At 37.2% G+C, this 15548-nt stretch overlaps 1 protein-coding gene across 1 annotated transcript in view; it reads left to right on the top strand.

Moving 5' to 3' along the window:
* The window catches only part of LOC116043715 (sushi, von Willebrand factor type A, EGF and pentraxin domain-containing protein 1-like), a 161813-nt gene that overhangs the window by 50784 nt on the left and 95481 nt on the right, over positions 1 to 15548 (top strand). The window contains exons 14-21 of the mRNA XM_036008549.1: positions 3890 to 3989; positions 4242 to 4321; positions 4402 to 4578; positions 8701 to 8880; positions 10490 to 10589; positions 10841 to 10917; positions 11007 to 11183; positions 11328 to 11507. Of these exons, the coding sequence (XP_035864442.1) occupies positions 3890 to 3989; positions 4242 to 4321; positions 4402 to 4578; positions 8701 to 8880; positions 10490 to 10589; positions 10841 to 10917; positions 11007 to 11183; positions 11328 to 11507 (1071 nt within the window). The remainder of the gene's footprint in view (positions 1 to 3889; positions 3990 to 4241; positions 4322 to 4401; positions 4579 to 8700; positions 8881 to 10489; positions 10590 to 10840; positions 10918 to 11006; positions 11184 to 11327; positions 11508 to 15548) is intronic.

The following is a 15548-nucleotide window of genomic DNA, read 5'->3' as shown; positions in this document are numbered from 1 at the left end:
TAACTTGTAGGCTACATTTACTCAAGTAGCCTTCAGTTATAAGGTATATGTAGCCTACTTTTCTTAAATATATTCATTTCATGCTACTTTGTAATTATATTTTATAGGTGACGTGATCCATGTTGTTTCCCGTCAATATTCAATTTTCATGGTAAGGGTTAACAGCATGACAAGTTGATGATTTTCGGCTCAGGAAAAGATATGCATCACTGTTTACTGATATGGCCACGCCTGTTTCAGACAAGAAGCTGCTGCCGTCAAGACCAGCCCTCATTCACCATTGTGGATTAGCAGCAGCCAGTGACTCTTTGCATTTAGTTGGGTAAGTCAAAACACTGTTCCCGTGCTTGAACAAACTAACGGTTACACTGCAAAGACAAACCGAAAACAGAACGGCGTTAGCATTTGAACGTGACTAAAACAATATATTATTAACGTTTATTAACGGAACTTGCGATTTCATGGATTTTATAATTGGAATTGGAATTGGAAATTGATTTATTTGAAACTGGGACAATGCACAAATAAACATTAAACTTGTTAAAACAAGAGAATATGTCTTGGGCCAGGTTATAGCAACAATTGCTAATTTCCACCTGTAGTCCCTGGGCAGGTATGACAAATTAAAAAACAATTAACAATTTTTATTAATGTACTAAGAATGAGCTAAATTGAACACAAAGTCAAATTATTATGGACGTTAGCTGACATTAAGCGTTTCTGCTGAATCAGGAGCGCAACTACCCAGTGTCAGAGGGGTATGCAGCAACAATTTTGGCGGCCCCCCCCAAAAAAAAACAACAAAAAAAGTAAATAAATAAGTGTGCCGGACATAATCATGTATGGGGTTTAGGGTTTAAAGGGGTGATAGAATGATTATATAGGGTATTTACACTTGCATTGCCAGATCTCCACAGTGATGTGTCAGCGATAGAGTAGCAATTTGTTCATTTTAGTTTCTAGCTTGCATGTCAGTTAGATGGCACCAACAGTTGGTCTAATCATAACTGGTCTGGCAACCCAAAGGCCAGGGTTTTGTGTCCAGATTTGTGCGCATGGTGACTTGTGATGGGGCGGGGGGGTCTGGGGGTCCACCTCCTGGAAACTTTGAGCATTAAACACTTCATTTCCTGTGTCGTGCCAAGGTACTTCCCATGGAAGACTTATGACTTATCCCCGCCAGGATTTGTATCCCCTGGCAGCGGAAGCGCGCGTGCACTCAGAGCGGAGCAGTAGTTTCGGCGTGTGCAGCCACTTCCCTAAACTTTGTCTCATTCAGAGACCAGAGTCTCAAACGGGGCTCTGTGTCTGTCAGGAGGTCTGAGATCTACCATATCAGCAGAGCACTCACGTAATGCACGGAAGACTATGGTGCAGGTGGATTATTTTCTGAAATATTGTGACTTTATTCTTGTAATAGCCTATCATCACTTAATTTTTCTCAAAATATCACGACTCCTCCAAATCTCAGAGAGCACAGATGAGTTATATTTTGAATGTGCACAAAGTTTTGAACATGAGCAGAAATCTTGCTCAAACACATCTGAAATATTATAGTCCAGGGGTTTATTAATAAATTAAAATGAATTAATGTATCATTGAGGTGAATAATTGTCATGTGCACATTTTAGTGCACATGACACACCCCCAACAAAAGACGCAAAACAGGAGGGAGGAGTAAATGATGCTAGGCTACATGTGTGCTGACTCAGATAGAATTAGAAAAGTCGATCTACAGGAGAATAAATAGATGAAAGCAATACAGAATGCCTGAGAGCCTTACTGCTAAATATTCCATTATGTTTTTATATTTGGATTGTAATCTATGTTTCCCTTTACATAAAGATAGTTCCAGAAATTCAGAAAAAAGGTAGAAATAGGTGCATAACAATTCACCTGAATGCAGGTGTCATGCCAAGGTACTTATCCCCGCCAGGATTTGTATCCCCTGGCCCTGACGTGGAAGACTCGACAGGGTTTTCCATAGTAACAAACAAGGGTCTCATTTATCTACATAAATACGTTTATTTGTCTGTTACATTAAGGCGACGTGTGAATTGTTTAATGCGTTGTTTATTATTGTGGATTAATCAACAGTGTTTTCCAAATTTCCATATTGACATGCACCGTAGCTACATAGGCCAAATGATACGCCTATCTATGTGAGTCATGCAGGTTTATGAACAATATTTTTCCTTGTCTTTGCAAACCGGTCCATCCCTGCCCTCTGACGTGATTTCTGTTTTAATTTAATTTAGTATGGAGATGTCTGCTGTTTTCTAGCAAAAGTTACATAGGGGATACACCTTATATCAGGCCGTTTTCCACCTGAAATTTTGTGTATCCCCTCCCCTACTATGCAAAGCGTCTGTTCTGTCCTCATGTGTGTTATTGTCTGACTTTACCAGGTCACAATAAACAACCTGAGATAATATTGAGATGTCTGCTGTTTTCTAGCAAGAGTTACAGAGGGGATACACAAAATATGCCGTTTTTCACCTGCTATAATGTGTATCCCCTCCCCTAACATGCAAAGGGTCTGTCCTGTCATCATGTCTGTTATTTTCAGTGTTTACCAGGTCACAATAAACAGCCTGAGATAATATGGAGATGTCTGCTGTTTTCTAGCAAAAGTTACAGAGGGGATACGCATTATATCAAGTGAAAAATGACCTAATATAATGTGTATCCCCTCTGTAACTTATATGGTAGACAGGTGAACAAAGCAAAGGTTAATTGAAAAGCCATATTAAACTAAATTAAAGCAGCACTATGTAACTTTTAGCTGCAGCTGTAGTTCCAATGAAACAACCTGTAGGGGGACCGATGCTCCGCTCTGAGTGCACGCGTGCTCCCGCTGCCAGGGGATACAAATCCTGGCGGGGATAAGTACCTTGGCACGACACCGGCCCTGGTTACTGCTATTGGCATATTTGTATTTCTCTTTGTAAAACATATGCTGAATTTGCCAGGCGAACCTGTCGCTACAGACGAGATGTGAAATAGCTTGGTAAGATTAGATACATAAACAGCAACTGACAACAACTAAGAACAGGACTAAGCATATTTTACTAACAAAGATCAAACCATTATATATACATTATTTGAGACTGAATGTTTATCGTTATTTGTGTGTTAATGTGTTTCGCGGAGTCGGCTCTGCTTGAATGGAATCAGCGCGAGTATGAAACATATTAACCAAGTTAAGACTCTGACTGTTTAGCTTACATTTGCGTTTCTCTTTGCCAGAAAGCTCCCAGACTTCAGTCAGACTTGGCAGAGTCCGTCATGTTTGTCACTTACTTCCTACTACTGAGCAGTCTTGGCCTTGCCATTACAACTCAAGGTGAGTGGCAGAGCAGATAAGCTTGTGATATCACACAAGCTGTTTACTTATCTTGTCCTCACTTCTAGTGTTCATCTTTCTCTTTCTGTATTTTTCGTTGTAGCTCAAAACTGCTCCAAACCTGTAGGAGGAGACAACATGGGTTTGAAGGGCGATGACATTCTTTTACAAACATTCCCAGAGGGGAAGAAAGTGACTTTTGCCTGCAATGTTGGCTATGTGACTGCAAGATGGCCTCCGTACATTACTTGTACTGCTGGCAACTGGACTACTCTGAAGCTGAAATGCGAGAGTGAATAATGACACTTTATTTTTACATTCAAATTTGTAAAAGCAGCAATAATGTGGCAATATTCTCTGGTCTTTGACCAACCGGGAAATGACGTCTTACCAACATATAAATGCTGGATGAATAGATGAGTGACTGATAATATCTAGTAATAATTCTGTTGAACCATATCAATATCCAGTCATTTTAACTCATTTAGACCGGATGCCACATATGCGTGTGATTAAATCCTTATGAGGGTTATCTTTTTTCAGGGAATAACTGTGGCTCTGCTGGAGAAGTGGAGAACGGAAATATCGATTACCCTGAAGGAACAGAGTTCGGTGATAAACTAGTGGTCACTTGCAACCCCGGGTTAGTAATAAACTGACAACTAGGACAGTTCATGTTAAGATAATTAGTTTTTAAAATGTAATTGTAAGAAATGTATTTACCTCTAAAATGTTAGCAACCATCATGTTTCCAAATCAAAAAAAGTATTCTAATCAAAGTGGGTGTTCAGTGGGGCTACCAGTCAGTGTTATCATGTGATCAAGGGGCTTACACAGATTCTTCTTGACATGTGTTGTCTGAAGTCAAACATTTTTTTTTTAATTCCCGAATTAGCTTCCATATGGTCCCCAAAAATAAAGGTCAAATCATTTGTGGAGCCCAAGGGTGGCTGGACAGGTTGCCTACATGTGAAGGTTGGTCATCTTTGTGTGTTAATACAAGACACATGACTAAATGTATTTCCATTCTAATAGATGTCACTTTCATTTTGCAGTGGTGACTTGTGATCCGCCACCTGTGGTAGTGAATGGTGTTTTCAGTCCAGTCAAAGAATCCTATGACTATAGAGAAGTTGTACAGTACAAATGTCAAAATGCTTATACACTTAGTGGATCAAGTTCAATATCATGTTCAGGACATGGAACATTTGGTCCTGCTCCAACATGTGTCCGTAAGTGTTTTTTAATTCAATTTCAATTCATTAATCAAGTACTGTAAATAATGTTAATAGTGAGTTTTAATCACACTATAATTGAACATTTCCTTTAGAGTGTTTTAACCTAAACAACATGAATTTCTTATTGAAGTGCTATAAACAAACATTTTACAACAATGCCGTACTTTTAATTGAGTATTTTCATTTTCTCCTACTTGCCTATTATACGTTTTACTTATCTATTTTGTATAGCTTTAGTTACTTTGCATATTTATATTAATTATACAAAATATGAATAATCTATGATGTATTAAAGTGGATAAAGAGGAGACTTTATTGATCCGGTGGTGTAATTCACAAGCTAGCTGCCAAATCAAACTTCCCCTGTTATTTTGGTGAAAGTAACTCAAAAGTAATGCAAAAGTAGTGTAACGCATTACAATTCAGAGACAGTAATATTGTAATATAACTAATTACTCTCAAATGACAGTAACTAGTAATCTATAATGTATTACATTTTGGAAGTAACTTGCCCAACACTGCTTATGTACAACCACATTGCGCACTGTAAAGTTATTTTATGAAGGAAATAGACATATTATATGAAGGCCAACTCCGGGACGTTTTTGAATCGCGCCTGGACTACTCTGAAGCTGAAATGCGAGAGTGAATAATGACACTTTATTTTTACATTCAAATTTGTAAAAGCAGCAGTAATGTGGCAATATTCTCTGGTCTTTGACCAACCGGGAAATGACGTTTTACCAGCAAATACGTAAATGCTGGATGAATAGATGAGTGAATGATAATATCTAGTAACCAGTGACTGATAATATCTAGTAACAATTCTGTTGAATCGTATCGATATCCAGTCATTTTAGCCTGGATGCCACATATGCGTGTGATTAAATCCTTATGAGAGTTATCTTTTTTCAGGGTATAACTGTGGCTCTGCTGGAGAAGTGCTCAACGGAAATGTCGATTACCCTGAAGGGACACAGTTCGGTGATAAACTAGTGGTCACTTGCAACACCGGGTTAGTAATAAACTGATAACTGGGAAGGTTCATGTTAAGAGAAATAGTTTTTAAAATGAAATTGTAAGAAATGTATTTACCTCTAAAATGTCAGCAACCATCATGTTTCCAAATCAAAAAAATGTATTCTAATTAGGGCTGTCAGTATTAACGCGTTAATTGCGATGCGATTAAGGGCCGAGCATAACGCGTACATTTTTTTAATCGATTGCCGGCATTTATTAATTTATTTTACACTTCACTCGGCTTTGTGTCGTGCCTAACAGGCTACTATTTTGAACCTTTGCAGCACCGTTACTTATCATCAAGCTGCCACTTCCTCGTAACACATCCTGCTGCTGCAGGCTGTTGGCATGATGGAGAAAGACAGCAGCAATAACTCTGAATGGAGCTTTTTATTTTCCAAAACTCCCGGACAGCTCGTAGACAAGTCGAAAGGCATATGCACGTTGTGTAAAGCCGAATTAAAATATCACCGAAGCACGTCAAGCTTGAGCTACCACCTAAGGTGCTAAGCATATAGTTAAGTTAGGCAAAGCAGTATTTTGGAGAGTGCTACTTGCCGACCTGTGGATGAAACCAAATCCCAAAAAATTACTACAGCTCTTGCAAAACGGGTGGCAACTAACTGCAGACCTGTCAGCATCGTAGAGGACTCGGGTCTTAAAGACGTACTACGGTTGGCATGTTCTGACCCGTCTCATTGCCGTCGAGGGGGACAGCATCCCCACACACAGCCTGTATGACACGGAGAAAGCAGCCACAGTGGAACTGCTGCAAGGTGCTTCAAACGCTGTCTCATTAACCGGTGATCACTGGACGTCAGTGAGTAATCAACATTATTTAGAAGTTACTAAACACTATATTAACTCTGGTAAGGATAGGGATTTTTTGTTTTTTAGTTAGGTATTTGGAGGAATTGTGCAATAATGACAGATTATCACATTTTTCTTTTGTTTACACAGTAAATAAATAATTACAAATCTTAAAATCAAGTTCATAAAGTAACTTTCTTTGCATTCATTGGATTTCCAATCAAAATACACTGGTAAGAATTGCTTTCGATTGTTAATATGTACTTAAAAACTGTTCTGAAATGCAAAATAATAGAATTTTAATCATGTGATAAAATATGCAATTAATCGCGATTAACTATAGAAATTCAGCGATTAATCGCGATTTTAAAAAAATGAATCGTTTGACAGCCCTAATTCTAATCAAAGTGGGTGTTCAGTGGGGCTACCAGTCAGTGTTATCATGTGAATTAAAGGGGCTTACACAGATTCTTCTTGACATGTGTTGTCTGAAGTCAAACATTGTTTTTATTTATTCTCTAATTAGCTTCAATATGGTCCCCAAAGATAAAGGTCAAATCTTTTGTGGAGCCCAAGGGTGGATGGACAGGTTGCCTACATGTGAAGGTTGGTCATCTCTGTGTGTTAATACAAGACACATGACTAAATAAAAACTGTGTATTTCCATTCTAATAGATGTCACTTTCATTTTGCAGTGGTGACTTGTGATTCGCCACCTACAGTAGCGAATGGTGTTGTCAGTCCAATCAAAGATTCCTATGACTATAGTGAAGTTGTACAGTACAAATGTCAAAAAGATATTACACTTAAAGCGTAACTCTCGCCAAAATGCAACCTTGAGTCTTTTTGTGAATGTACCAGAGTCAAACTTTAGTTTAAAACCATATTTAGGACGGAATCGCCACTTTTAAGATTTACCGTATTTTATTTATCGTTTTTCGGTCAAATGGCCTTTTGAATGGGAGTGCTAGGGGCACTTTTATGCTAGCCTCAAAATAGCTATTTTTAAAACACTAAGGCTCGACACAACATGAAAATTTGCTCGATGTATCACCAGGGGGTCTACACCTTAACGAAAGCATTGAGAACATTGTTTGTGTACCCAGGGTTTACTAAAAAGAAAGGTTTTGAACAACTCACTGTCACTGTAACACACGATACCGATACTTTTTCTTGCATTTTCATAGATATCGATACCGATACCGTTAATTTTTTATTGGCAATTTTTGTCAGTAAAAATATTATTACATTTAAGACAAATCACAAGACAAAAACAGACCATTTATACAAAATGTATTATGGTCAATACATAATAAAATTAAAATAAATAACATAAATATGAATGAAATAAATTAAATATGAACAAAAACATACACATTTTCACTTTTCTTATTTATATCTTACGCTTCTCTGGTTTTTCCTCCGGCTCCCGCATTCGTGCTGGGCTGGCCTTGGCTGTGTCGCTGTCGACTGTGTCGCACGTTGACGCTCATTCGCTCGTCTCCTGTCACATGACATGGGCCAGCTCAATACGCCGCCAGGTACAGGGGTGTCCTGGCACATAGTAATTTAAGTAAGTAATCTAAAACAGCTGAAAGTGATGCATACACCCCCAATTATTATTTTTTAGTTTATATCGATATTTTTTTAAGGAAATCAATGCCAAATGAGTAGCGTGAGTATATTGATCTATCGATACCACAGGATCGATACGCCCATCCCTACCAGAAACAACAAGACCTACAGTGAGTTGTTCAAAACCTTTCTTTTTAGTAAACTCTGGGTATACAAACAATGTTCTCAATGCTTTCGTTAAGGTGTAGAGCCCCTGGTGATACTTCGAGAAAAAGTTTCATGTTGTGTCGAGCCTTCTTAGTGTTTTAAAAATAGCTATTTTGAGGCTAGCATAAAAGTGCCCCTAGCACTCCCATTCAAAAGGCCATTTGACCGAAAAACGAAAATACGGTAAATCTTAAAAGTGGCGATTCCGTCCTAAATATGCTTTTAAACGAAAGTTTGACTCGGGTACATTCACAAAAAGACCCTAGGTTGCATCATGGCGAGAGTTACGCTTTAATAGATAAAGTTCAATATCATGTTTAGAACATGGAACATTTGGTCCTGCTCCAACATGTGTCTGTTTTTTTTTTTTTTGTTTTTTTTCCAACCTTTCCTCAACATTTTCCCAGCGTAAACTCAGCTGTGACTGACACTCTCTCATACTTTGGAAAAAGTTATTTTGGACTATTGTATTAATTTCTATTTTAAAATGTTCTCTTCCTGCAGTGGTTCAATGTGAGGATCCTAAAATAGACAATGCTGACCAGGTTGATGGTTCTCAACCCCCTCATGGATACAATTCTACGGTGACATACGAGTGCAAATCTGGGTATGTTATGAAAGGAGGGCGCACCCAGACATGTGGAATAGATGGTCAGTGGTCACCTGCACTTCCAACATGTCAAAGTAAGTCATTAATTGAAATTACTACTTGGTGTAAGTCTGTAAAGAAAAGTTAACCTGTTACATTTGACCATGATGAAAACATGATTAGTATACTAATCCAGATGCCATCACATTTTTACATTTGATTAATCTCATAATATTGCATAGACTTCTGTCAGTAGTTTCCCTTTTAGATAGAATTTTCATTTTTTTTGTGTGCTTTTGCTCTGTGGTTATATTTCAAAAAAAAAGAAAAGATTAAAAAGTCTGGTTTTTGTTTTTGCTCTCACTCAAATGCCCTTTTTGTATTTATGTGAAGAAATTACTTGCCATAATTGCCATATTTACAGTTTCAGGATGAGTCTATGAAATTCTTCAACCACGCAGCCTCTGTTTGCCAAATAGATTCCACAAAGATTATATAAATATAACCTAAGATATGAAGGAGAAGGTTTGAAGTAGTAATTAGAGCCATGGATTTAATAATTTCAACAAGGCTGCAGTGTATGAAATACTTTTCATAGTTGGATGTGCATTTCAGATCATTTTGTTTCTGGTCAAAAAAAACATTTAAGTTTTCTTAATTGGCCAAGGTTTTAGAGAGTGAGTGGAGGCCTGGTCACGTAACAACACATTTCTATAAGTGTGTGTATAATCACTTATCTGTTTAAAAGGCTGTGTGTGAAATGCATGTTAATTAGTTTCCACAGCCTCTTAATTATGAATCAATAAAATGATTAAAGTGGTTATTTGTAATTTTCAGTTTGTGTTGATTCTAGCGGCCGCTTTGGACAAAAGCAGTAGTGTTTTTATCACACCTGCTGTCGAAAGGTCTTTTCTTTACGGTGCTGTTACCCGCTGTATTACCGAGTTAGCGTTACTGGGAGGTCATATAGTTGTGATGAATGTTTTGCTCAGCCAGAAAATCATTCATTTACAATCAGAAAATAAGTTACAGATGTATCGTTGCATTTCAAGTGTTGCAGACAGTAACTTAGCCTACTTTGGATGTACCGTGAGCTAAACCGGGTAATGTTATCACTGTCACTGTGTCACGAGTCAAAGCATTAAGAGTTTGTTGTAGCAACCAACAATAACTTAGATTAATATAGTGCATTTCATGAAACCCAAGGACGTTTTACACAACTACAGGGGGACAAGTGAAAAGAAAAATGTAAGCCAACACGGACTAAAATGAATAAAACGTCTGTGCTAAATGGAAGGGGGGGGGGCATAATTTCATCTCTGCTACTGACGTACAACCACATTGTGCACTGTAAAGTTATTTTATGAAGGAAATAGACATATTACATGAAGGCCAACTACGGGATGTTTTTGAATCGCGCCTGGACTACTCTGAAGCTGAAATGCGAGAGTGAATAATGACACTTCATTTTTACATTCAAATTTGTAAAAGCAGCAATAATCTGGCAATATTCTCTGGTCTTCGACCAACTGGGAAATGACGTCTTTCCAACATATACGTAAATGCTGGATGAATAGATGAGTGACTGATAATATCTAGTAACCATTCTGTTGAATCATATCAATATCCAGTCATTTTAACTCATTTAGACCGGATGCCACATATGCGTGTGACTAAATCCTTATAAGGGTTATCTTTTTTCAGGGTATAACTGTAGCTCTGCTGGAGAAGTGGACAACGGAAATATCGATTACCCTGAAGGGACACAGTTCGGTGATAACCTAGTGGTCACTTGCAACACCGGGTTAGTAATAAACTGATAACTACGACGGTTCATGTTAAGATAATTAGTTTTTAAAATGTAATTGTAAGAAATGTATTTACCTCTAAAATGTCAGCAACCATCATGTTTCCAAATCAAAAAAAGTATTCTAATCAAAGTGGGTGTTCAGTGGGGCTACCAGTCAGTGTTATCATGTGAAATAAAGGGACTTACACAGATTCTTCTTGACATGTGTTGTCTGATGTCAAACATTTTTTTAATTCCCTAATTAGCTTCAATATGGTCCCCAACAATGTTCAACTCTTTTGTGGAGCCCAAGGGTGGATGGACAGGTTGCCTACATGTGAAGGTTGGTCATCTCTGTGTGTTAATACAAGACACATGACTAAATAAAAACTGTGTATTTCCATTCTAATAGATGTCACTTTCATTTTGCAGTGGTGACTTGTGATCCGCCACCTGTGGTAGCGAATGGTGTTGTCACTCCAGTCAACGAATCCTATAACTATGGAGAAGTTGTACAGTATAAATGTCAAAATGATTATACACTTAATGGATCAAGTTCAATATCATGTTCAGAACATGGAACATTTGGTCCTGCTCCAACATGTGTCCGTAAGTGTTTTTTAATTTTTTCCAACCTTTCCTCAACATTTTCCCAGTGTAAACTCAGCTGTGACTGACACTCTCTCATACTTTGGAAAAAGTTATTTTGGACAATTGTATTAATTTCTATTTTAAAATGTTCTCTTCCTGCAGTGGTTCAATGTGAGGATCCTAAAATAGACAATGCTCACCAGGTTGATGGTTCTCAACCCCCTCATGGATACATGTCTACGGTGACATACGAGTGCAAATCTGGGTATGTTATGAAAGGAGGGCGCACCCTGACATGTGGAATAGATAGTCAGTGGTCACCTGCACTTCCAACATGTCAAAGTAAGTCATTAATTGAAATTACTACTTGGTGTAAGTCTGTAAAGAAAAGACAACCTGTTACATTTGACCATGATGAAAACATGATTAGTATACTAATCCAGATGCCATCACATTTTTACATGTGATTAATCTCATAACATTGCATATACTTCTGTCAGTAGTTTCCCTTTTAGATAAAATTTGAATTTCATTTGTGTGCTTTTGCTCTGTGGTTAAATTTAAAAAAATAGAAACGATTAAAAAGTCTGGTTTTTGTTTTTGCTCTCACTCAAATGCCCTTTTTTCATTTATGTGAAGAAATTACTTGCCATAAATGCCATATTTAAAGTTTCAGGATGAATCTATGAAATTCTTCAACCACGCAGCCTCTGTTTGCCAAATAGATTCCTCAAAGATTATATAAATATAACCTAAGATATGAAGGAGAAGGTTTGAAGTAGTAATTAGAGCCATGGATTTAATAATTTCAACAAGGTTGCAGTGTGTGAAATATTTTTCATAGTTGGATGTGCATTTCAGATCATTTTGTTTCTGGTCAAAAAACACATTGAACTTTTCTTAATTGGCCAAGGTTTTAGAGAGTGAGTGGAGGCCTGGTCACTTAACAACACATTTCTATAAGTGTGTGTATAATCACTTATCTGTTTAAAAGGCTGTGTGTGAAATGCATGTTAATTACTTTCCACAACCTCTTAATTATGAATCAATAAAATGATTAAAGTGGTTATTTGTAACTTTCAGTTTGTGTTGATTCTAGCGGCCGCTTTGGGCAAAAGCAGTAGTGTTTTTATCACACCTGCTGTCGAAAGGTCTTTTCTTTACGGTGCTGTGTTACCCGCTGTATTACCGAGTTAGCATTACTGGGAGGTCATATAGTTGTGATGAATGTTTTGCTCAGCCAGAAAATCATTCATTTACAATCAGAGAATAAGTTACAGATGCATCGTTGCATTTCAAGTGTTGCAGACAGTAACTTAGCCTACTTTGGATGTGTCATGAGCTAAACCGGGTAATGTTATCACTGTCACTGTGTCAGGAGTCAAAGCATTAAGAGTTTGTTGTAGCAACCAAAAATAACTTAGATTAATATAGTGCATTTCATGAAACCCAAGGACGTTTTACACAACTACAGGGGAACAAGTGAAAAGAAAAATGTAAGCCAACACGGACTAAAATGAATAAAATGTCTGCACTAAATGGAAGGGGGGGGGTGCGTAATTTCATGTTTGCTACTGACGTACAACCACATTGCGCACTGTAAAGTTATTTTATGAAGGAAATAGACATATTATATACCTGTAGGCCAATTCTGGGACGTTTTTGAATCCTTTACAATCCCGTAGTTGTCTCCATCTGTTGAAAGCCAACTGAGCTGTGACTCGGGTTTTCACACGTTGTCTGTCGATTCCCTTTTAGCTTTTAGTTCTTTGTTTAATTTCCTTCTTTTCTGTTATGGCCCTGCCCCAGTATCAGCCATAACTACAACAGATAACTTCTAAAATAACATTTAAAATACAATTAGGCCTATATAAAGAAATCTTCTTCATTGCTGGATACAATAACACAGACTTTTCCGGTGTTACAAAGAAATCTGTGACCCGTCAGAATGTGTGCTCTGTAGCGCCGTCTACCTGCCGTAAATCATTTTCTTACTTTGCGGGGACATCATTAAAAAACTAGGCCTATATAAAATTAGCGTTATTTTTCACTGTTAGTCTCGTTTGCTGTTGCAGGTCATTTATGATCATCAAATGAAAAATTACATTTTTAGAAACATTTAAAAGTTACTTATAAGTGTATCTTTGTGGTATTAGCATATCTCTAATAACATTGTCCTGATTTATGTTTTTGCAGGAATACCACCCCCACCTAAACCCCCCACCACCACCACCAGCACCACAACACATTCTCCCCCAAAGACACCAGGTAAAATCCATGTTAATGCTTAAGAAGCCATTAGAAGCCCTACAGGGTTGTCACCTGTCACCTAGTTTGGGTCTTTTTGGGCTGATGGACACCAAAGGGCTAAAGTGTTTTACAGTATCAAAGCTAATTAATGTATCTTAGATCAAACTGCTATTGTTGTGTTTGTGTCAAGGAATTACAGTTGAGTGATCCTAGTGAAGTATAAACAAGGCTTTATTTGCTGCTGATATTGCTTGTTACACAGTGAAGTAGTGTTTGGCGTTATGTTCTGTACTGTACCTCAGTTTGTAAGGTCACTCAAATTCATTAAAAAAAAACATTCCTGTCTGGTTATTTAGCCTAATTAATTTTCCAGAAATTGATACTATACCATGATATACTGTATATCAATATCATGATATCAAATTACACAAACCTGGTGGAAGATTATATCCATATTGCTCACTCCTGATTTGAAATAATTACAGATTTTAGTTTTCCCCCCAAAAAAATCTGTCTAATACACTTTTGTGTTTATACTTTTGTTACTATTAGTGCTGAGCAAAGTCAGTATTTTTCCATACATTGCATTTTGACCTCACAGGAAAGGAAAGTGCAACTTATACTGTACACACTTAGGGTTGCAAAGTGTCGAACATTTTCCAGGGCAAGTTGAGCTTGGGAATGTTTGGAATTTTGGAAATCTTTCCCAATTTCAATATAGAAATCATACCTTTTTGACTAGTGAAGTTATTTAAGGGTAAATACACATCAAAAGCAATACTAGGTCTTATTGCATGTTTCAGTTAGAAGTATGCAAATTGAATTAAATTGTAACCATGCACTGCCTTCAGCAGCACACTCTTCCACCACATATGCAGCCCATACTACTGCCACCTCTACTGAGCCATGTAAGTTTAGATTACATTAATGGATATTTGGTGTGGGGAAAAAAATCTAAAATCATATCTATCATGATTTTTTTGTGTGTGACGATGTTAGAATCGATTCTCTCCACCTGGCATTTTCTCTCCACCTCGCCCAAATTTAAACAACCAATCAGGGCCGAGGAGCCTTTGCAGCGTCTGTCACTGTTTGTGAACTGCGATCAAACTGCTGAACTAGATAGCGCTGATCAAGTATGAATCAAAGATTCTGTTACTATATTTCTCGCCTCAGATGTTTTCATTTCAACATATTTTAGTGTAACTCTTCCTTAACACAAACACAATGGATCCAGTTTGATCCAAGATATATTAATTAGGGGTTTGAGCCTGAGGGGGCCGGGAGCTGCGTATGCAAGTCAACACTGCTACCAGTACCAGAAATATAATATTTAAAGTAATCATCGGTGTATAATTTTTTTGAAAGCTTTTTCATGATAAAATCTTGACTCAACAGTGGTGATATAATTTTCAAAACATGTAAGGTAGGGGTGGGAATCACCAGACGCCCCACGATACGATATTATATCCATATCAAGCTCCGATATTATTGGGATTTTAAACATATTGCGATATTCTGCGATATATTGCAATTTATTACCTGAAAGCAATTGATTATGGTACTTTAGTACAGGGGTCAGCAACCTTCCAATTAAAAGAGTCATTTTTGACCCAAAATAATTCAAAGAAATCTGAAATCTATGATTCTTATAATGAAGGTAACTAAGTCTATTTAAGTGTAAATCAGCCTATCAACATGACTAATAGGGCATTCATTAATATGGGGAGGTTTGTTGCCATTTGAGAGTGACATATCTTAAATTTTCTGATCAATACAATTTAATTGACAATTTAGTTATAGAAAAGCTGCTTTGATATTTTTGAACAAATACTTCATGTATCACTATTTGTGAAGGACTTTCCATGGCCTTTTTACTCATTACAATCTCCTGAACTGCCACAAAAGCAGCAACACTACTGAGAGTTTGGAGATTTAAAAAAACTCATAAAAGTACATTTGCTCTGCTTTCTGCAGCAGTTCTGATATTTTTCTCTTTGTACATATTTTAGTTGACTGAAATGTAAACCTAAATGGAGAATGTAAGAATGACTTTAGGCCTATAAACTACACACTAAATAAAACTTAAAATGCAAAATAAAAAATAACCATTATTCACTTCCATATAACTCT

This window comes from Sander lucioperca, chromosome 12, assembly GCF_008315115.2.
Source record: "Sander lucioperca isolate FBNREF2018 chromosome 12, SLUC_FBN_1.2, whole genome shotgun sequence".
NCBI lineage: Eukaryota > Metazoa > Chordata > Actinopteri > Perciformes > Percidae > Sander > Sander lucioperca.
This window is presented reverse-complemented; position numbering and strand designations above follow the sequence as displayed.